We start from the raw sequence: 24,827 nt of genomic DNA, 5'->3' as shown, positions 1-24,827 counted from the left end.
GATAAATTTGTAAGTTTAAAATATAAGTACAAATATAAAATAAATTTTGTATACAATATAAATAAAAATCATATTTTAATGCAGTATGTAATACATAAATAATAAATAATACAGTATATAATACATAATAAATAGCATTGTAATTTGTGACTATAATTTAGCTTGTAATATAATTTAATATTATGTTGATATAAAGTATTCTATCAAGACTTATAATTTACAATTTTATTATTATAAGTATATAAAAGTATAATACAAATTATAAGAAGGATTTAGTATAATATTGATCAAAATTTTAAGCTTATCACTCCCCATAAGAAAAATTAAGAGGCAGAAGAAGGTCACACAAGAAGAGAAGTGAAAGAAGACTCACCCCAGAAAATATTAATATTTTCTTAAATAATTAAAGTGAGACAGTATGCTAAGGAATTACAAGACAGGTCACTGGAACAAGATAAGACAGTGCAGATGAGACATTAGTATTTTAAATACATAGGTGACCAGAGGATGGAAACATTCTAAGCATAAGAGTAATGGAAGAAACTGCAAAGGAAAAGTTTGATGTACTTGACAATACAAAACTACAAGCTTCTTTTTTTTTTTTTTACATCTTTATTGGAGTATAATTGCTTTACAATGGTATGTTAGTTTCTGCTTTATAACAAAGTGAATCAGTTATACATATACATATGTTCTCATATCTCTTCCCTCTTGCGTCTCCCTCCCTCCCACCCTCCCTATCCCACTCCTCCAGGCAGTCACAAAACACCGAGCTGATCTCCCTGTGCTATGCGGCTGCTTCCCACTAGCTATCTACCTTACGTTTGGTAGTGTATATATGTCCATGTCTCTCTTTCACTTTGTCACAGCTTACCCTTCCCCCTCCCCATATCCTCAAGTCCATTCTCTAGTAGGTCTGTGTCTTTATTACTGTCTTACCCCTAGGTTCTTCATGACATTTTTTTTCTTAAATTCCATATATATATATATATATATATATATGTGTGTGTGTGTGTGTGTGTGTGTGTGTGTGTTAGCATATGGTATTTGTCTTTCTCTTTCTGACTTACTTCATTCTGTATGACAAACTCTAGGTCTATCCACCTCATTACAAATAGCTCAATTTCATTTCATTTTATGGCTGAGTAATATTCCATTGTATATATTTGCCACATCTTCTTTATCCATTCATCCGATGATGGACACTTAGGTTGTTTCCATGTCCTGACTATTGTAAATAGAGCTGCAATGAACATTTTGGTACATGACTCTTTTTGAATTATGGTTTTCTCAGGGTATATGCCCAGTAGTGGGATTGCTGGGTCATATGGTAGTTCTATTTGTAGTTTTTTAAGGAACCACCATACTGTTCTCCATAGTGGCTGTACCAATTCACATTCTCACCAGCAGCACAAGAGTGTTCCCTTTTCTCCACACCCTCTCCAGCATTTATTGTTTCTAGATTTTGTGATGATGGCCATTCTGACAAGCTTCTAATAAGTGTGTCAAAATACAGCAAATTAACATTAAAAAAAACTGCAACAAACACAATGGGTAACATTTGATGTACTTATTATAAAGAACTCATATATATTAGCATAAAAATAAACAAAAATTCAAGAGAGGAAAAGGGGTAAATAACATATAGAGACTTTCCCCCAAAATAATGTTCATAGGTAATAAGCATACCAATAAATTACAAACTTAAGCAGCAAATAAGCAATCTTAAAACTATTTTCTAGCCAGGCAGGCATTTGTCATGTATGCCAGTGTATGTTGCAGAGAAAAATGCTTTTCCCCCATCTCCAGTGTGAATAAGAACAAGAATTCGCAGATCCAAAAAATACCCCAAAAGCTAGATATTCTCTCACTTAAAGATATCATTTCATATACTACTGTTGGGAATGAAATATGGACATACCTTTCTGAAAACCAATTTGGCAATAATTCCTTACCTAGGAAATTACCTTAGGAAACACAGAAAATATAAATGCATATAACAACTTACTTACAATATGAAAAAATCTAGAAACAGCTTGCACAGTAGAATAATATAATACTCATATAAATGAGGATGCATCTGTGTGTGTGTGTTAGCCATTAAAATGAGGGTTTCTAGAGTCAATTAATTGTATGTGGAAAAGGTAATGATATAGGAATGGTAAAATGACAATGGATTATAGGAAAATTGCACATATATGTTAAAAAACTGGGAAGACAACATGGGAAAGGAAATAGTCAATCAGGTCGAGGAAGCACAGAGAATCCCAAATGGGATAAACCCAAGGAGAAACATGCCGAGACACATGCTAATCAAACTAACAAAAATTAAACACAAAGAAAAAATAATAAAAGCAGCAAGGGAAAAACAACAAATAACATACAAGGGAATCTCGATAAGATAAACAGCTGAGGTTTCAGCAGAAACTCTATAGGCCAGAAGGGAGTGGAAAGATATAATTAAAGTGATGAAAGGGAAAACCTACAACAAAGATTACAAGAATCTCATTCAGATTCGATGGAGAAATCAAAAGCTTTACAGATAAGCAAAAGTTAAGAGAATTCAGCACCACCATGCCAGCTTTACAACAAATGCTGAAGGAAATTGTCTAGGCATTAAATACAAGAGAAGGAAAAGACTTACAAAAACAAACCCAAAACAATTAAGAAAATGGTAATAGGAACATACATATTAATAATTACCTTAAATATAAAAGGATTAAAGGCCTCAACCAAAAGACACAGACTGGCTGAATGGATACAAAAACAAGACCCATATATATGCTGTCTACAAGAGACCCATTTCACACCTAGGGCCACATACAGACTGAAAGTGAGGGGATGAAAAATGATACTCCATTCAAATGGAAATCAAAAGAAAGCTGGAATAGCAATACTCCTATCAGACAAAATAGACTTTAAAATAAAGACGATTACAAGATGCAGTGAAAGACACTACATAATGATCAAGGGATCAATCCAAGAAGAAGATATAACAATTGTAAATATTTATGCACCCAACATAATGGCACCTAAATACATAAGGCAAATACTAACAGCCATAAATGGGGAAATCAACAGTAACACAATGATAGTGGAGGATTTTAACACCCCACTTACACAAATGGACATATCATCCAAACAGAAAATAAATAAGGAAACACAAGCTTTAAATGACACATTAGACCAGATGGCCTTAATCGATATTTATAGAACATACCATCCATACCAAAAGAATACACTTTCTTCTCAAGTGCACACAGAACATTTTCCAGGATAGATCACATCTTGGGTCACAAATCAAGTCTTGGTAAGTTTAAGAAAATTGGAATTGTATCAAGCATCTTTTCCGACCACAACGCTATGAGACTAGATATCAATTACAGGAAAAAAAAAACACTGCAAAAAATACAAACACATGGAGGCTAAAAATTACTCTACTAAATAACTAAGAGATCACTGAAGAAATCGAAGAGGAAATCAAAAAATATCTAGAAACAAATGACAATGAAAACACGAAGATCCAAAACCTATGGGATGCAGCAAAAGCTGTTCTAAGAGGGAAGTTTATAGCAATACAATCCTACCTCAAGAAACAAGAAACATCTCAAATAAACAACCTAACCTTACACCTAAAGCAATTAGAGAAAGAAGAACAAAAAAAACCCCAAAGTTGGCAGAAGGAAAATAATCATAAAGACCAGATCAGAAAGAAATGAAAAAGAAATTAAGGAAATGATACAAAGATCAATAAAACTAAAAGCTGGTTCCTTGAGAAGATAAACAAAATTGATAAACCATTAGCCAGACTCATCAAGAAAAAAAGGGAGAAGACTCAACTCATCCGAATTAGAAATTAAAAAGGAGAAGTAACACCGACAGCACAGAAATACAAAGGATCATTAGCAACTAAAAGCATCTATATGCCAGTAAAATGGACAACCTGGGAGAAATGGACAAATTCTTAGAAAGGTACAACCTTCCATAACTGAACCAGGAAGAAATAGAAAATAGGAACAGACCAATCACAAGCACTGAAATTGAAACTGTGATTAAAAATCTTCCAACAAGCAAAGACCCAGGGCCAGATGGCTTCTTAAGTGAATTCTATCAAACATTTAGAGAAGAGCTAACACCTATCCTTCTCAAACTCTTCAAAAATATAACAGAGGGAGGAACACTCCCAAACTCATTCTACGAGGCCACCATCACCCTGATACCAAAACCAGAAAAAGATGTCACAAAAAAAGGAAACTACAGGCCAATATCACTGATGAACGTAGATGAAAAAATCCTCAACAAAATGCTAGCAAACAGAATCCAACAGCACATTAAAAGGATCATACACCACGATCAAGAGAGGTTTATCCCAGGAATGCAAGGATTCTTCATTATACTATCAATGTGATACACCATATTAACAGACTGAAGGATAAAAACCATATGGTAATCTCAACAGATGCAGAAAAAGCTTTTGACAAAGTTCAATACCTATTTATGATAAAAACTCTCCAGAAAGTGGGCAAAGAGAGGACCTACCTCAACATAATAAAACATATGACAAACCTACAGCCAACATCATTCTCAGTGATGAAAAACTGTAAGGATTTCTTCTAAGATCAGGAAAAAGACAAGGGTGCCCACTCTCACCACTATTATCCAACATAGTATTGGAAGTTTTAGCCATGCAATCATAGAAGAAAAAGAGATAAAAGGAATCCAAATTGGAAAAGGAGAAGTAAAACTGTCACTGTTTGAATATGACATGATACTATACATAGAAAGTCCTAAAGATGTCACCAGAAAACTACTAGAGATAACCAATGAATTTGGTAAAGTAGCAGGATACAAAATTAAAGCACAGTGTATAGGAATCTCTTGCAGTCCTATACACTAACAACGAAAAATCAGAAAGAGAAATTAAGGAAACACTCCCATTTCCTACTGCAACAGAAAGAATGAAATACCTAGGAATAAACCTACCTAAGAGGCAAAAGACCTGTGTGAAGAAAACTATGAAACTGATGAAAGAAATTAAAGGTGATACAAACAGTTGGAGAGATATACCATGTTCTTGGATTGGAAGAATGAACATTCTGAAAGTGACTATACTACCCAAAGCAATCTACAGATTCAATGTAATCCCTATCAACTTACCAATGGCATTTTTCACAGAACTAGAACAAAAAAATTTACAATTTGTTTGGAAATACAAAAGATCTCAAATAGCCAAAGCAATCTTGTGAAAGAAAAATGGAGCTGGAGGAATCAGGCTACCAGACTTCAGACTATACTACAAAGCTACAGTAATCAAGACAGTATGGTACTGGCACAAAAACAGAAATATAGATCAATGGAAAAGGATAAAAAGACCAGAGATAAACCCATGCACATACTGTCACCTTATCTTTGATAAAGGAGGCAAGAATATACAGTGGTGAAAAGATAACCTCTTCAATAAGCTGTACTGGGGAAAATGCTACCTGTAAAGGAATGAAATTAGAACACTTCCTAACACCATACACAAAAATAAACTCAAAATGGATTAAAGACCTAACTGTAAGGCCAGACACTATAAAACTCTAAGATGAAAACATAAGCAGAACACTCTGTGACATAAATCACAGCAAGATTCTTTTTGACCCAGCTCCTAGAATAATGGAAATAAAATAAAAAATAAACAAATGGGACCTAATGAAACTTAAAATCTTTTGCACAGCAAAAGAAACCATACACAAGATGAAAACACAACCCTCAGAATGGGATAAAATATTTGCAAATGAAGCAACTGACAAAGGATTAATCTCCAACGTATACAAGTGGCTCATGCAGCTCAATATCAAAAAACCAAACAACCCAATCCAAAAATGGGCAGAAGACCTAAACAGACATTTCTCCAAAGAACATATACAGATTGCCAACAAACATATGCAAAGATGCTCAACATCACTAATCATTAGAGAAATGCAAATCAAAACCACAATGAGGTATCACTTCACACCAGTCAGAATAGCCATCTTTAAAAAATCTACAAACAATAAATGCCAGAGAGGGTGTGGAGAAAAGGGAACCTTTTCTGCACTACTGGTGGGAATGTAAATTGATACCACCACTGTGGAGAACAGTATGGAGGTTCCTTAAGAAACTAAAAATAGAACTACCATATGACCCAGCAATCCCCCTCCTGGGCATATACCTTGAGAAAAACATAATTCAAAAAGATACACGTACCACAATGTTCATTGCAGCACTATTTACAATAGCCAGGACATGGAAATAATATAAATGTCCATTGACAGATGAATGGATAAAGATGTGGCACGTATATACAATGGTATATTACTCAGCCATAAACATGAACAAAATTGAATTATTTGTAATGAGGTGGATGGACTTAGAGTCTGTCATACAGAGTGAAGTAGGTCAGAAAGAGAAAACAAATACCACAAATACTGTATGCTAACACATATATATGGAATCTAAAAAAAAAAAACGGTACTGATGAACCTAGTGGCAGGGCAGGAATAAAGACACCGACGTAGAGAATGGACTTGAGGACACAGGGGGCCGGTGGGGGAAGGGTCAGCTGGGACGAAGTGAGAGAGTGGCATGGACATACATACACTACCAAATGTAAAATGGATAGCTAGTGGGAAGCAGCCACATAGCACAGGGAGGTCAGCTTGATGTTTTGTGACGACCTAGAGGGGTGGGATAGGGAGTGTTGGAGGGAGGCTCAAGAGGGAGGGGATATGGGGATATATGTATACATATAGCTGATTCACTTTGTTGTACAGCAGAAAATAGCACAACATTGTAAAGCAATTATACTCCAATAAAGATATAAAAAATAAAAAAATAAAAATATGCAATAAAAATACTGGGAAGAAAAACAAAAAAACGCATGACTATAAATATATGAAAAATTGAAATTAATAGTGGAATTTCTTTCCTTCTTTTACCGTGCTGTACTATACAAATTCTACAGGAAGTATGGTAGTTTTCCTATTGGAGAATGGACATACAACAGTCTGCTTATTGGGTCAGTGTATGTTCAGATCAAGATCATACTGGTCAGACTTCCGTGCAGCCAGAGGTGGACATGCAACCCATCAGGTCAATGCGAAGGACAATTTCCAGGTCATACTGAAGTAAGGCAAGTCACTTGCCCTGGGTTTTGGATCTTTCCACTTTCCATGAGCTGGGATGGCGACACAGCTAAGGAGTCAACTCAACCATGAAGCTGATGAGTAAGCACCACGGTGGAAAGAACCTGAGTCCTTGGACGACCTTGGGTTCCGACACAGCTCAACAGCGTGAACTGTGAATGCAGGAGAGAAAAGCGTGTCTGGTTTCAGCCACTGTCATTTGGGGTCTTTGTTATGAAGTCTTAGGGCTATAAACATCCCTAATGTGCTTTCTATATTTTTCTGTGCACACGTATGTTTCTCTATGTTTCTTCAATTAATTTCAATTTAAAATAAACTTACCATTTTTATTAATGCATAGTAGGTCTCTAATTAAAGTGGGAGAATATGTAGTCACTTCTCTATTACCTCGCTAAACACGGATCCCAAATCACAACCGATATTAATTAAGGCCGCAGAGCAATGACTCGGAATTTCCAATTGAATGAGTATCAGCTATCAAACAGCTATGCTCCAAACACGTGGGATTCTACTGAGTCTCAGCCTAGAGGCAGAGATTGGAGATTCTGATGGTCTTCAGCATCAAAGTAAATAAACAAAGTCAAGGTGCTACAGCAAAGAAAGGAATCTGATCATTTACTCAAAAATAAACACGATGTTTCCTTTTGGCAGTTAGGCTGACCGGGACAGAAGTAGGGCAGGTGATGCAGAGGCTTAAGGGTTTATAATGGAGTTTCTCAGATCAGCGTTTGACGGATGAGGAGGAAGCAGTCCTGGTCCCTCTTGGTCGGGCTGATTTTAATTCCTCATATAGAGTAAATTGGGACCCAGCACTCCTGCCCTTGGTGCCCTGCCCCCTGCTCCCCCCGTGGCCCCCCAGGATAAGGCATGGGGGACGGAACTGCAGTTCAGAGACTCCTCAGCTGACGGCACTGCTTTAGGATCAGGGAATCGATCCAAGGCTGCCCTGCTCCTCATTTTCACTGAGTCATTTAGATCTTTGTGTTGTACAAATATAGACAGATTTTTGGAAATAAAGATACATCATTAACGTGAAACCAAATGAGCAGGGAGACATAAAAAAGAAATTACAGTGATATGAGAACTGTCTGCAATAATTATACGTTATATGAAACTTACCAGGAATTTTTAACATGACACCTGTGTACCCAATCTCAGAACCGACACACCAGCCCAGGGACTTCAGTGCTGGCAGAATGACTACAGAAATACAGAGTTTCCTGAAATGGCACAGCAAGAGGGACACTGGAAGCAAGAACCGTGTATACATTATGATAAAGTAGAGAATTTGCCAAATTTAATTCATTTCGATGTAAAATTTTCTTTTCAGAAGAGAAACAGAACAAAGACAAAAAAAAACAAGGTCAGGACTTCTGGCTACGGTCAAGGGTAGACATGGACAGAAGACAACTATGAAACTGGACAAAATGAACAAAAACAATATGTTTCAGAATTCTGGAAACTGATCAAAGGCATATGATAACATGAGACAGTTACAGCCGACAAACTGCTGAACCAGGTAAGAAGGGGGTGGTCTGCAGCATTCTGGCTTACAACATGCAGCCCTAGCAGGTGGGCTAGGCTGCAAAGCTCAGTAGCCCCTCTGCCCCTGTTGAAGGGTGCACACACTGTGGACCACCGGGCCATGCCCACACCCAGCAACACGCTCAGCATCCCAGCTCTTGCAGAGTCCAGAAAAGGAAGGGCCAACAGCTCAGGGTCTGGCCTGTGGCCGTGTCATGCACGGAGCCCGTGAGGCTGCGTGTACAGCATGAGAGGCCGGAGAGGCCCAAGCCAGCCACAGACTCCGCGTGAGCCCAGAGGCCCTCCGCCTGCCACCCATGTGCACCCTGCAGAGACCAGAGGAAGCAGGAAAGAGGAAACTGAACCAACGAGAAAACAGCCTGAATTTGGAATGCCCTGCCCCACCCTCATGCAGATCGTGGCAGAGACAGAAGAGAACCCTTGTTGGCCTGAGGTGGTGAAGCACAGGCTCTGCCCGGCAACTGGCCTGTATACAAACAGTGTGACTCTGAAAAACCCAGGCTTTAAAAAACGAAAACAAAATTGAGAAAACCAACTAGGCAGAGGCACCAGGACCTACCCACTGCAGGGGAAAGAGTTGTCATAGATCCCTCCCAAAAAAACGCAAACGAGCCCCAGGTAGGACAACAGAGATCTACATCCAGACACATCGAAGTTGAGATGTTGAGAGTCACTGAGAAATCTTGAGAGAGCCAGACATATGTGACTGATGCTGTCGGAACCATTAGTGGTTGGCTTCTTATAAGAAGCAACGCAGGTGAAAAGACAGAAGGTGACATGTTCATTAGGAAAATGTCAATTAAAACCACACATCACCAGGATGGCTACAGTCAGGAAGATAGTGCTGACAGGGATGTGGAAACACTAAAAACTTCATCACTGTTTCCAGGGATAATAAATGATAAAGACACTTTGGAGAACAGCTCTGCAACCTCTTCAAGTGTTAAACACAACCTACCATACAACCCAGCAAGAGACCCCAAAGAGAAATAGAAATGTGTGTCCAAAGACACGTATGAGACTGTTCACAGCACATTGTGCTGAACAGCCAATCTGGGAATGATCCAAAGGGCCACGATGGGTGAGTGGACGACAAATGCTGTCCCGCTGCCCAGTGGACTCAAGCCCACTGCTCGGTGCCACGTGGGGACGCTCAGACACATGACAAGTGACAGTCACATACAGACAACTATAGGTCACGTGATTCCATGCAGATGAAGTATGCAGGAAAGGCACATTTATAGAGACAAAGAGTCTCTATATGGCGGATGGGGGGTTAACTGACAACAGGCACTAGACACTCCGAGGTGATGGGAATGTCCTGAACTGGGTGGTGGTGACCCAGGCACAGGTCCGCAGTCTGACTAAAACCTCACAGAAAGGTGCACTTAAAGTGGGGAACTTACATGGTATGTCAATTATACCTCAAAGAAACTTTAAAAAAAATGGTTAGTGGTTAGTCTGACAGTAAAAAATTCAGGAATGTCTGGCAATGGGCAAACCATCAGTGAATGAGTGTAAGTTAAAAAAAAAAAAAAAGGAAGCAGTGGTGTGAATGGCATGGTTCCTTCTCGGTGGGTCGACTTTGCCTGGACCTGAAGGGTGGCCACCGGCACTCACCACGGGACCTGGTTCTGAGATTTCCTGCAGTGGGATCGTGCTCGTGGATTGACAGCACCAGTGTTATTTTCACGTAAACTGACACTGCTGGAGCCATCGGCAAAGCCTCCGAGACCCCCTCAGGGACCTCCCATTTCAAGTGATGGGCCGGCTTTGCATTTCACGTCTAGCGACGAGGAGCAGGCCGCGCACGCCAGCTCAGACTTATCGGAACATCTGGGGGTCCCTCCTCCCCCACAGGTCTTGCTAGGAACCCTCAGCCTGCAAGGTCCCGGCTGGTCTCCACCTGGCCGTTGGCCACAGCTGTGGCTGCAAGAGCAACCTCGCAGAATGAGGGCCAGACACAGAGCCGGCCAGCTTGCCAGCTGCTATAGAGAGGAGGGTCCCCAGGTTGGTGTTTATCTCCTGCCCAACAGGCCCCCCTCCGTGCCTGCAGCATCCCTGGGTGACCCGGGCTTAGGGAACCAGGTGACTTTGCTGACACCAGATGCTGTTCTCGCTGTGAATAATCGGCCTTTTGTCTCTGACCCACGAGTTACCTGTCTCCTGGGAGCATCCAAGAACCCCGAGCGCCAAATCTGCAAGCTTGCAAGTAAGGAAGAATCCCAGACCCTCAGTTCTTGACACTTAGCTCCTCGCACATTTGACTTACAACCAGGAAGAAAGCACGTGTAAACTCTAAAGCCTGATCTCCGCTGTAGTACATATATACACACTGTATACAAAATAGATAACTATAGAGCACAGGGAACTCTACTCAGTACTCTGTAATGGCCCATATGGGAAAACAATCTAAAAAACAGTGGATATATCTATATGTATAACTGATGCACTTTGCTGTACGTGGAAGCTAACACGACATTGTAAATCAACTATACTCCAATAAAAATTAATTAAAAATAAAATAAAATAAAGAATGTTTATGAGCCAATTCACCCTCCATCAGGGGGCTTAAGAAACCTAAGAATTGCATTGCTGTGTGGCCTGGAACAGTGCAGTGCACGGCTAAAAACAACCCAACGGTTTTGAGATCTCACTGCAAGACTAATTCTGTGGGGATGAAAATATGAGACCCAATTCAGAAATGTATTGGGTTTTCAATTCAAGTTAGTCTAGTGCTGATATAAAGGGGCAGAAATGTGGTCGCAGGAGGGCCCGAGGAAGGCGCCCAGCTGTCCAGCAGCTACAGACACACAGGGTGTAGTAGATGAGGGACCTCTGGCTTCAGAGTCCAGCTCAGCCACCCCGCTGGTGGAGCGGCCTTTGCTGTGTCCCTCGGTCTCTCTCTGGTCAGTGTCCTGAACTATGTCAGGGGGTGAGCAGTGACATCTCCGTGGCAGGGTGGTATGGGGACAGCAGGTCGTGTGGGGAGCACTGGGTGCTCTGGCCTGGGTGCCCCCCGGCTTTGAGGGGCCGTGCTCCCCTGTGGGAGCTCAGGACCACGGCACAGCCCTCCTGTGCCTCATTCATCACCGCCTCCCACAGGTGCCACTTCGAGCAGGGATCCATCTCCGAGCTGGGTTCGTCCTGAAGGACAGAAAACACAGGGTGAGGGGTGCAGGGAGAACCCTGCTGCCCTCCAGGCCTGCGAGGGCAGCAGGCCCAGCCCGGAGGGAATGCCTGACTCAGCTCCAGGCCACGCTCCACACCCAGCAGAGGCCGGGGCCCCTCATGTCAGCCGGGCTCCCCTAGGGATCTGGGGAGTTAGGCCGGCCTGGATGCACCCCAACCTCTATCAAATTCCAGAAGGATCTACCCGAGAAAGATGTAGGAGAGCAGAAAAAGGCTTTGTTGATTTCACATTGTCAAGTAAATTGACATTTCTTGAAACTCGAAGCTTTCTCCTTCAATAAACACTGAAGCACTACTTATCCGAACCACTTTTGAGAGAGATGTTTCTAGGCTGCATGATGCGTTTCTGTGCTTTTGTAGTCAGGAAGTACCGAACACATTTTTCTTAAGAGCTGAGGGTCATCAACTTTCCCAAAGAAAGAAACAGAAGGAAAGTGGACACAAAATGGCACTGAGCAGGAAAGCAGACACCAGCAAAGATGGGTCTTTTCTGCAAATCGCGTGATACAGTGTATAGTTAGTTATAAACCAAGTGGACGGAAGGTGTGACCAGGCATTGTTCCCTGAGAGAGTTGGATGCATCGTTCCCACACGGGTGTCGTCGGGGAGATGCTTGTCCAGTCTCAGGGGAGGACGCTATGGGCCCTTCAATGCATGTCCGCCACCAGATGCTCTGAACACTCACTGTCACCACCGTCACTAAAGCTCAATGAGGAGGATTTCATGGGTTGCCTTCAAGGACTCTGATGGACAGACACTGTCATCAGGACCATTTCACACGAGGAGAAAATGTCCACACAACGTGTGAGTCCCCACCCTGGTCGCCACGCCCAGGCCTGGGTGAACAAGGGTGCCGAGAGCAGGGCTGCAGGACGGGAGAAGCTGACTGGCTGCGGTGAGCCGGGGACCCGCTCCAGGACGGAGGCCCCATCCCGACCCAGGAGACATGGGGGTGAGGCTGAGCGGGCAGTTCTGCTGAAGGTAAGGAATGGCCCTGTCGGGAACTCTTCAGTGCAAGCCGGCATTCTTTTGTAAGGAAAACGCGTTTGCAAACTGCAAAATCATGCAAGTGTTAGGTTTTCATTACCCGATTTCAGAAGATGCAATTACACAGTAGTCCTTGATTTCGGACCTTGCAAAAAAGCAAGCTTGGTGCAAGTGAGAGGAAACTTCAGCTCAGATAGCAGAAGACAGTCCACGAGCGATGGGGTCATTTTTCCATCACAGGTCTTCTGAATCCCCTTTAACTCCCCGCCCTGAAATGCTGTTTCCATTTGATGAACAAGAGCAGGAAAAGAAAGAATGCATCTTGTTTCCCATATTTTTCCATGTTCCTCTTACCTTCTACAAGCGCAAAGCCCTGGGCAGCTGTCTAGTGATTAGAATCCAGTCTATGGCTCACAAATGATGACGTCGATTTATTATTTGAATGATACTACTTTTAGCTGTTTTGAAATGCAAAACAACTGGCTCTATTTCTTGACACTTGACCACCTCCAATTCATGTTTCCATCCAGCCAAACTGGATTAATTTCTGTTCCCACGTGGATTATAGACAACCTTGTCCCAAGGCCACTGCCCATGCTCTGCTCTCCCGCCAGACGCCCTCCCCTCCCCCCTCAGATCCATTCTGCACCCTGACCCCCACCCTCAGGATTCCCCATGGACAGAGTCCTTACAGCTCCGACCATCATATCTGCAGGTAGGAAAAGACTTAAAGCAACAGACCAGAGGAAAAGTGTGCATCGGTTTTCAGATTACAAGTGAATTCTGGTATTCTTTTAAAATATTGTCTTTAACGTTAAAATTGTATCAAATCTTCAATTGGATATATAAAAGAGAGTCAAAGAGTCTGTTTTGGTTCTGTAAAATTCCAATATTATTTTAGATTCTGTTCAGAAAATGTTGATTTAGGGCCAAACGTTTATTAGTTCAGAAGCCCAATGTTGCCAATTTTGAACGTCCTCCCCGGAGGAACTCTGATAGGTCAAAGCGTCTTATTTGCTGACACGGGCATGTCCCTGATACATCAGTTACTCGCCAGTAAGAGAAGGTCGGGTTTCCCCAGCAGGGCCAGGGCTGTGGACAGCTTCCTCTTGGTCCCCCCGCTGTAGGTGGACACAGGTTTTTCCACGTGGGCTTCCAAGTGGAGGAGCCTCACGAGGTCCCCGGCCACCTGAAGGAGAGGGGCTCTCTTTGAAGGCACCCCCATTCGCCGAGGGACCCGCCACCCTGTGACACGTGGCTCTGGGCCTGGAACCCTGCTCCCTCTGGCCCCTCCCCTGCCCACCTTCCCACACTCAGCCCAGCTCCTGAAACACCCCCTCCAGGACACAGGGATGCTGAGAATAAACAGGCGGGGCTCTCCTGGATGAAGCTGGGTTTTCTGCACCTGTGAGTCACGGAAGCGACAGCCAGAACCCCGAGCTCAGGGCTGGTGCTCAGGGAGCACCCCGGGACAGAAATGTGGTGGCCGGGGTGCGCCAGACACACCTCCACACTGAGGTGAGCAGACACAGGTGAGGCAAACAACGACAGAGGAGGATCTGAGTGGGGATGAAACCCCGAGCGAGGGGGCTTCAGGTGGCAGAGGAGCAAGGGGGAGCCTTCAATATCCCCCAGGAAAGAAAGAGCCCTCTCAGGACACTGCACACCCAGTTCAGTTTACAAAGAAGAGTCAGGGTCCTGCTTATTTGCAACCACTGGGCATCCTCATAGCAAAACCAGAGGATGGTGACTGCCCATCACCAAACAGAGCCCCTCGGCCCCAGGGACGCCCCAGCCCCCGTACATCGGGCACGGTCACCACTCCTCTTCCTCCTTGGCCGAACAGCTCACCACTTCTTCATACGTCCTTGGAGTCCCAGATCCTTTCATTCTCTCTCCTTAGAAGAAAAAAGCATGCCCCCCAGCCCCACCTTAGCTGCTCTGCACTCAGTTCTGTCTGCTTCCGGGCTGGGCTGGCTCCTCTGGGAGCTGAGATGAAGAAACGTCCTTGTTTCCATCTATGCGTGATTTTAAAATGCTGTAAACTGTTTTATTTAACTCTTGTGATCCTAGAAATATTAACAAAGATTCGGTTTTCTCAATATCATCATGTAACCAAATCGGTCAAGATTGTATCTTAATTCAAATACAGGAGAAGTGGGAAAACTCCACAGGACTCTGGCGGTGGGCTAACGAGTATGTATCCTAAACAATCCAATACAGCAGAACTTTAAACCAATGTACACACTTTTTTTGGATAAATGCATAAAAGTTGGGATAGTAATAATAATAGTGATAATTACAACGATGAAATACTAAGGACTTCTGAAAAGATTACGATAATTTTTATGCCACCCAATGAAGAACGCCCAACATAAACTGCTCTATCACTTTATTTGTGCAGCCTCAAAATGACCCTGAAAGAGTTAAGAGTCTCAAGGACTGGCCTAGTTGTCAAAAAGTATAAGTCAAGGAAGTGCAGATTTCAAGGCCCCAGAGATTCCTGAAGATGGTCTTAAGTCCCCTGATATCTGCTAAAGAACATCATCTTGGGGTCAGTAGTTTGTTCTTCTCGGAAATAGCATCGGTCTCCCAGATTGGTTTATAGGTACTATCCTTACTACGGCTCCATTCAGTTCAATAATTTCAATTAACATCAAGTAAATAAAATGGATTGAAATAAATAAAAAGTTGTTGAAACAAAACAAGTGATTCAAGACAAGCAAATAAAAGAATGTATGAAAGGCACTGCTGTGAGAGGAATGAAGAGAGGTGACGGCTGGCATTGAGAGAATCAGAGAGGTGTAGACTGTGGTCACGTTTCCCTTGGACAGGGTCTTCCAGAGAATAAGACCAGCCCACAGGTGGACATTCACATGGAAGAGGAAGGAAGGCAGCCAGAGAGGCTTCCTGGAAGAGGAGGCTCTGTTCACTGAAAAAGGATGAACCCAGGAAGATCAGAGCCAGCTGGGAGGCTTACCTTCTGGAAGGCAGTGCCACCTTCCAGGTCAGAGCCAGTTGGGGGACTCACCTTTCTGGAAGGCAGTGCCACCTTCCAGGTCAGGGTCAGCTGTGGGGCAGCAAGAGTGACACACTGGGAAAATGACATTTTAGGTTAATTTTAGATCCATAGAAATTGTACCAGAAAAGAGTGGAAATATGTGTAAGTATTAGAAAGAAATGTTATTTCACTGCCATCCTCCTAATTTAAAGGCTAGTAATACATAAATAAAAACTGATAAACAGAAAAATGAAACAATCATAAAAGTACAGCCTGTTGCTATAGAAAATGCACTTCAGAATAAGCGAAATTTGGAATAAACCTGCAAACTATTATTGATTATTTTTGTGAAACCAGGAAACATGTGTCATGTTTTTCCAATTTCACAAAAGGCTAAGTGTTACAGCCTGCAAATTCTGGACTGGTTAACCACGTGAAGGAATCCAGAATATACAGGAACAGATATTGGTTTGATCTGCTTTCTGAATGTCATGTTTTCAGAAAAATATCTGAAAATGGTCTAATAAGAAGTGTTTTGTTGCATTCTTTCCTGCACTCAGGATTCTTGTCAAAATAATGGCAAACGTAATGCCTTAGCAAATGTGGTTGCAAAATACTATCTAAACGCCAAACTGGCAATAGTTAATGGACTCTCTCTATGCTATTAGGCGCTTTTTTGCCATAAATTCTAGAAATTGTACTGCACTTAAGGCAAGAGTTTGGGATTATTCATTTCTACAACCCTAATCTCTAATCATCTTTGAGATGATTAGACATGATGGGATGTTTATAAATATCACTGGAATCAAAATAAATTGCCCAGATATTCCCACGTTCATCCACTTGATCCCAAAGCCAAAATTTTTCCACTAGCACACGTGTTGGCCACACTGAAATTCTCCATGAGATTAAAGATCAAAATGAAGTGTTAAGTAGGAATTTAAGGATTTAAGGCAGAAACGCCTTTCTTCTGACTCTGACTCTTTCCTCCTGGTCCCCATCTCTCCTGTAATAATTTCTAGCTCCTTCTAACAAAACCGTGAATAGAAGAAAACTTTGGGAGAAAAGTAATATCTGTAGAGAAGATAAGTAGTGAGATGCCGCAGGAGTTTCCCTGATAGGTATTTGTAGGTATTGACAAAGGCGAGTTGGCTAAGGGCTGTACCTCGTCTCTTCCAGGGAAAACAAAACTACAGAAATTCCAACCCTCATCCCACTGGCAGTGGGATGCTTTTGGTATGACTCTCACCCTAAAATTATCTTACATTCTTCTCTAGCAATCCAGACCATGTTGTTATAATCATTTTGTTATAACTTGATATAAGGTTTGTTTAATCAGGTTAATTGAATTCAGGCTCATACGTAGACACCGTCCAACACTATGTAGTGTGGACAGTGGGGAAAAAAATTAGAAGGATTCCACCAACCTGTCAAGCCTAAGTTCAAGCTGAATGAAGACAGCATCCTTTTCTCACCTAAACTGAACTTCTGGAGGGTCGGGGAAGTGAGTGAGTGATGTGTAGGAGAGACCAGTCAGCAGGAGCCAGACGTGAGTGAGGACTCTGGGTGAGCTCTGAGCAGGGACGCTTGGAGGAGGGCCATCCCGAAGGACCTTCCCCACAGCGAGAGGGGCTCTGTCTCCAGAATCACAGAGGAGACAACTGTAGGTGCTCTGTGGCATTGGGGACAGGTGGCACCTGGGGAAGAGGACTCAGGTGACAGCACACAGGCTGGGAAAGCATCCTGCCAGATATGGGAGTCCTGAAACTCAGGGCCAGTCAAAGGAGCCCACACATAATCTCATGCGGTTTCCACTTCTTCAGCCACCGAAGGGGTGCAGAAAACCGGATGGAGCCATTCAGCACACTGGAAGCATCTCCTCACCCAACCAGCCACCTGAGTATGCCGAGAACACCACACTGGAGCCAGGTCATCTGCCCTCAAAACAAACTCCCACATTCCAGCCAGGGACTTGGGCAGTTTCCTATCCCACCACTCCTGAAATGCGGCCTAAGCATCTTGCCCACCTCCTATGGCTGCTGTAAGACAGAACAGTGCCTGACCCAGCATACACAAACTACTGTTTTCTGTTATTTTATAATAATCCCTCTCGTCACCCAGTGATAAGCCTGGTGGAACAGATATGCCTGTTCTATATTTAAATATTTCCAAAATCTACAGGAGAGGGAAATTTGCCATCAAGGGAGGTTACTCCTCTGGAAACACATGTGCTGATGTCCTAGAAGCCTCTGAGCAAGCAATAACCCTGTCTGCAAAACCAGTTGCGGTTTCCTGAAAGAAGTGAAGCCAGTTCCTACCTGGCGACCGTTAAGCCATTAGACAGCTGAGGATCACATGCAATTGCCCTGGAGGACAGCCAGCAGCAAGCCTTACTGTATTAGCGAGAACACTTTCACAGGGCATGCTTCCCCCGGGACAGAGGAGGGGCAGCTTAGAGCGTCTGCCAAGCATCCACCTCTTTAGTCAGAAACCAGCCGGGAGAGCTGACGGAGACAAACACCCATTAAAGACAGAGCCAGCGAGTAGCCCCAGATGTCAAGAGCTGCTTAACTGCAGTGAGCAGGGTCCTGTGGGTGGACACCTGTCTTGGCTCTATTGAGGTGGGAGGTGGTGAATGGACCAGGACCCCTCCGGGGACGTGGAGAGATCTCATTCTGGTTTCACTTAGAGTCACAGAGCAAAAATAAGAAAGGAAGGCTGAGGCACTGCAGAGCAGCACACAGAATGTATTTTCACGGGCTGGTGAAGGACACGGCTGTGGCTTTGTCTCCCGGGAACCCCACGATGCTCACGTCCTGCAGAAGCTCACTGAAAATGCATCCCATACGCCCCTTACTTCCGCTCCAAGTTCAGGATCCAGACATGCAAGCAGCACCGTACACTCCCCGCAGTGAGGTGGAGAAGGTGAAACCTCTCCTGCGCACCTGCCAGTCCGAGGCCGCCCAACTGGACCGAGCTGTCAGTCAAGGCTGTCAGCCCCGCCTCGCCGGCTGCGGCTGGAGCCAGACAGAAGGGCGGCTGCCTCCGGTGGTTCTCTCGGTGGTATCTGCCCTCCCCAGCTCCCACAGACGGGGGCTGGCTCTGCGGCTACCCCAGGCCTCTGTCCTCCTGAGGCCGCCACCCCGCATCCCGCCGAAGGAGGCCAGGCACGCGCGCTGGCAGCCCACCCGCCAGGAAGTCATTCTTTCCAACCACCCACCAAGTCCACATGCGCTATGAGCCCTTCTCCGCCGCGCCTGGGCATCCTACTCTATGATGTTTGCTGCTGAATACAAATTAAGAGCCCAGTAAGTGTAAAAGATGCTTCGGGGGGAAACTGTGTAGGAAACAAAATTGCAGACGACGGTATGCTTTCCCTCCTACCCACCACTTCCTCTCCGCACAGGGACCTATTCTAAATATACAACAGAAATATGACATAGACGTGTTTGACTGTGTTTCCTTCAGCATCATCATACTGTTTCAGGGACATTTATTTGATACCGCAGTTCCGTATCACAGGATGAGAGAGCTCTGTTGGGACTGGGGGTGTCGCCAAGCATTCTTCTGTGGGTCCCTCTTTCTGGACACCCTCAGAGGCTCTTACTTTGGGGATGTACTGCTTTGGAATCCCACACAGGCTGCAGTAACAACGCAGGTGTTCCCAGCCGGTCAGGAGCTCATCCAGGGCGTCCTGCGGCGGACAGTAGCCAACGTGGATGCCGGCTGTGCCAGCAAGAGCCAGATCCACATCCTCTCTGCCAAGAGAAGCAGTGGCACTGTACAGAAAATTCGACTTTCCAGACAAACATCACCCATTTCTTAAATCTGGCTTATCAATCAGAAGTTCATTGCAGTTTGTCTAACGCAATTAAATGGGCTCAAGGAATGAGTAGCAGCCCCTGTGTCAGTAGAACAGACTCGGCTCTGAGGCCACGATTGCTCTGGATGTTAAAGAACATGCATAAGACACTGAGCTTCATAGCCGTCATCTGGCAACAATGGCTACAGCTCAATACATGGCCATCATGGCTATTATTCCCCAACCAAACACCTCATAAATCATTCAGTATCAGATTTTTTAGAAATCATTTTTATGATAACAATAATATATATCTGTCATTGAACATACAGAAAAATAGGAACTAAAAAGAAAAATTCATGGTCCCAGCCCTCAGTAACATTTACCATTGACATTTTAGTGTTAATCCTTTGAGTGAAGCTATGCTCCACAAGTGCAGAGTGAGGATTATACAAAACCGTATGTACTCAAAGGAAAAGAAGTCTTGTTCTATTTCTAATTTTAATATTAATATATACTCATCATGGAAATTTGTAAACTACTCAAATGTGATCACATTTAAACTTTTAAACTATTCAACATCACATTTTACATGAAACATTGACGTGTTTCTATGCATTTTTACACAGATGAAATCATAAAGCCTGTAAAGATTCTTGAGAACGCTCCAGAAAGGAAAATTCCTATTTCCTAAATGGAAAATAATGTAAAGAAAGACTTGCTGAGAAATCATGACTGCTACAGAGGTTATTATGAGCATCTCTCATTAAAAAAAAAAAAAGTAAATCTAGTAATTCAATATTTATTAATAGTTTATTGGGTTGGTCAAAAAGTTTGTTAGGATTTTCCATAAGAAAAACTCAGACGAACTTTTTGGCCAACCCAATAATTTTTTTTAAAGTGATACATGCACCTGGTGACAAGCAAACAATGCAAGAAAACTTGGCTTTGAGTAAAATTTTGTGTAAAATTTTAAGTTCCCCACTTCATTTTGCTTTTTATTCTTAATCTTGTAAACATTATTCCCTCAAACATTTTTCCCCTAAATTTCATAGAGCAAAAGTTTATTTCAGCCTGATTTTTGCTACTCTACAGAAAATATTTTTTTTTTCTGTTCAATCACTCTTAGGAATTTTCTTTATCAGTGTATTTAAGAGATTTTACGAGAAATATATTGGTGTGCATCTTTTTTCAGGAACTTTACTGGAATACTACAATTTTGTGATCTCAATATATAATATCAGGCTTTGTTTTGAATCACTACTTCTGGAAAAATTTCACTCAGTAACCTTATTTTTCTATCCTCTCTTTTATCTTTCATGGCAGTAAAATACATATAATACAAAATTTACCATTTTAGCCATTTTAAGGTGTAAAATTTAGTGGAGTTTTAAGAGAATTTACGATTCTATGTAATCATCGTTGCTATCTAGTTCTAGAACATTTTCAATGTCCCAAAAGGAAACCCGCAACTATACAAAAAAACAACAGAAGCCTTAATTAAACAGTCAGAAGACCAGCAGGGGAAGCTCTCGCGCCCTGTGACGACAGCAGAGCTTGACCAAAAGAGAAAGACTCCGCTTCTCTCCAGGTGAGGACTCAGCCAATGGAAAGCCATGAGCTCTTTATTTACTACACCCGCCCACCTTCCCTTCCCTTCTGCTCTATAAAAGTGTTCTCTCCATTTCTGCAGGGGAACTTGCAAATGGATTGCCAAGGCTGCAGACCCCAAATTGCAATTCCCTGATGATCCCAAAAACTCCACCCTTGCTGGGGAAATAACCAGCAGTCTATTTGTTCTATTTGTTTTAGGTCAACACGCATGTATTAGTCAATCCTCACTTCCCTGTCCCTCCAGCCCCTGGCACCCACTAATCTTCTTTCTGCTTCTGTGGCTTTGCCTGTTCTGGATAATTCACTGTAAACTGAATGACAAAATATCTGGCTTCTTTCACTTAGCATGTTTTCAAGGTTTATCAACAATATAGTACTTTATTATATTTTCTTTTAATGGTAAAAATGCACACTGCATTTTTTTAAAAATCACCACTTTCCATTCTGTAGATGTTAAAACTAAACCCAACAAGGCACAGCTGGCCCCAAATTGACCACAGAACTGGTTCTGACACCTCTATATGTCCCGTACAAGCCCACCATTGTTTTCATTCTTTGACACTTACATACAAAGATAAAAGAACTAGATAAAAAGGAAGAGAGGAGGTAATTATTTTTTTAATTAATTTTTAGAGCTGTTTAGGTCTATGGGAGTGCTGAACAGAAAGCACAGGAAGTTCCCATATAACCCTCTCCTCTCACCTGGAATCGCCCCTGTTATTATCTTCATTGCTATGGCACATTTGTTAAATCTGGTAAATCAATATTGATACTCTCATTAACTCCACGTTAATGTCCACAACGTTAAGGGCTGTGTGTTGAATATCCTATGGGTTTTGTGAGATTCATGATGTCAGGTACCCACAGTATCACACAGAACAGTTTCACTGCCTTCAAATCCTCTGTGCTCCACCTGGTCATGCCTCCCTCTTCCCCAGCAACCACTGATCTTTTACTATCTTCATAGTTTTGCCTCTTACAGGTCATCATATAGTTGAAATTATAACAGTATGTAGCCTTTACAGATTGGCTTCTTTTTCTTAGTAATATGCATTTAATACTGAACTGTACTCCTACAAATTGTTAGGATAGTACAGTTTATGCTGTGTGTGTTTTACAACAATTTTTAAAAATGATATGCTATGCAAACAGTATCCAAAAGCAGGTTGCAGTGGCTATACTAGTATCAGACAAAATAGATTGTAACAAAAAACTTGATACTAGACACACAGAAAAACATTTTATAAAATGTTTATAAAATGTAAAAGCATTGATTCCTTAGGAAAACATAACAACTATTAACATGTTTTCACCTTAGAACAGAGCCCCTTAATACATGAGGAAAAACTGACAGAAGTAAAGAAGAAATAGACAATTTAACAATATCAGTTGGATTATTCAATACATCACATTTAATAATGGATAGAAAAATCAGGCACAAGATCAAGAAGGATACAGAGGACCTGAACAACACTCTAAACCAACTGGACTAAGAGACTTTTCAGAACGCTTTGCCCACGACAGCAGATGTATGTTCCTTTCTGATGTTCATGGAACGTTTTCCAGATAGAACATTTGTGACCTCATGAAACAAACAACAATAAATTTTAAAGAACTGAAATCACAGAATATATGTTTTCTGACTACAATAGAATGAAATTAGAAATCAATAATAGAAGGAAATTCGGGAGGACCGCAAATATGTAAAAATTAAATAACATGCTCCCCCCCCAAAAAAAAACAATAGGCCAAAGAAAGAACTGAAGGAAAATTCTAAAATACTTTGAGATGACGAAAACAAATGCACAATATATAAAAATTTATGGGATCCATCTAAAGGAGTGCATATAGGGAAAGATATAGCTGTAATGTATATATTAAAGAAAGTCCATTTCAAAACAATAACCTAACATTCCCCATAAGAAATTAGAAAAATTACAGAAAACTAAATCTAAAACAATCTGAAGAAAAAATAAAATAAAATTACAACAAAAATTAATATAAAAGAAAATAGGAAAAATAAAACAATAGGGAAAATCAATAAAATGAAATGTTGGTTCTTTGAAAACAAAATTAACAAAATCTACAATTCTTTGGCTAGACTGACCAATAAGAAAGGAGAGAAGATTCCAATTACTAAAATCAAAAATGAAAGAGAAGACATTGTTATTCAATATTAAACTTACAGAAATAAAAAGATTTATAAAGGAACACTATAAATATTACATGGCAAAAAATTAGATCCCTACCTCACCCTATAAATAAAAGTCACAATCAATCAAAGACCTAAATGTAAAAGCCAAAACTATAAAACTCTTAGAAGAAAACATACATATCTATATCTTCCTAACCTTGGATTAGGCATAGTTTCTAGATACAACACAAAAAGCATAGCATAAGATAGAGTCTATCTAGACTCCACTAAAAAATTTTAGAACGAGTGATCAAATTCAGTAAAGTTACAGGATTCAAAATCAGTATACAAAAGTCAGCTATTTTTCCATACAATAACAACAAACTAACAGAAAGAGAAATTAAGAAACCAAGAGCAGGGGGTGGTGGCGGTGGGATGAATTGGGAAACTGGGATTGACATGTATACACTGATGTGTATAAAATGGATAACTAATAAGAACCAGTTGTAAAAAAATAAATAAATAAAATTCAAAAATTAAAAGAAAAAGAAAGAAACCAAGTGCATTTACAGTTGCATCAAAAAAATATAATACTGAGGAATAAATTTAACCAAGGAGGTGAAAGATCTGTATAGTATAAGATATACAATGACAACTATAAGATATTGATGAAACAAATTGAAGAAGACACAAATAAATGGAAAACTATTCCATGTTAATAGATTGGAAAAATTAATATTGTTAAAATATCCATAATACCCAAAGGAATCTACAGATTCAATGCAATCCCTATCAAAATACCCATGGCATTTTTCACAGAAATAGAAAAAAATCCTAAAATTTGTAGGGGACCCCCGAAGACCCTGAATAGCCAAAACAATCTTGAGAAAGAAGAACAAAGCTGGAGGCATCACATTTCCTGATTTTAAACTATTTTACAAAGCTATAGTAATCAAAAAAAACTATTGTATTGGCATAAGAACAGACACATAGACCAATGGAAGAACAGAGAACCCAGAAATAAACCCACCCATATATGGTCAATTAATTTATGACAAAGGAGCCAAAAATATACGATGGGGGAAAGGACAGTCCCCTCAATAAAAGGTGTGTGTTGTAAAAACTATATAGACATGCCAAACTGTATAATATGCAAAAAGAATGACACTGGATCTCTATCTTACACCACATTAAAAAAAAAACAACTCAAAATGGATTAAAGACTTAAATTTAAGACCTAAAACTATGAAACCTTTAGAATAAAACATGATGAATAAGTTTCTTGACATCAGTCTTGGCAATGATTTTTTGGATTTCATGCCAAAGCAAAGGCAACACAAGCAAAAATAAGCAAGCAATACTTCACCAAACTAAAAGGCTTCT

At 41.5% G+C, this 24,827-nt stretch overlaps 1 protein-coding gene across 1 annotated transcript in view; it reads right to left on the bottom strand.

The window, feature by feature from the left end:
* Window positions 1–24,827, bottom strand: part of ABCA13 (ATP binding cassette subfamily A member 13) — a gene marked incomplete at both ends in the record, with an annotated part of 307,539 nt that overhangs the window by 24,230 nt on the left and 258,482 nt on the right. Inside the window, 3 exon segments of the mRNA XM_082846245.1 lie at window positions 11,662–11,861; window positions 13,948–14,082; window positions 19,502–19,652. Coding sequence (XP_082702371.1) covers window positions 11,662–11,861; window positions 13,948–14,082; window positions 19,502–19,652 — 486 coding nt within the window.

Source organism: Leucopleurus acutus, assembly GCF_964270905.1.
Source record: "Leucopleurus acutus genome assembly, chromosome: 9".
NCBI classification, from domain to species: domain Eukaryota; kingdom Metazoa; phylum Chordata; class Mammalia; order Artiodactyla; family Delphinidae; genus Leucopleurus; species Leucopleurus acutus.
Note: the sequence above shows the minus strand (reverse complement) of the source record. Positions and strands in the feature narration are given on the sequence as shown.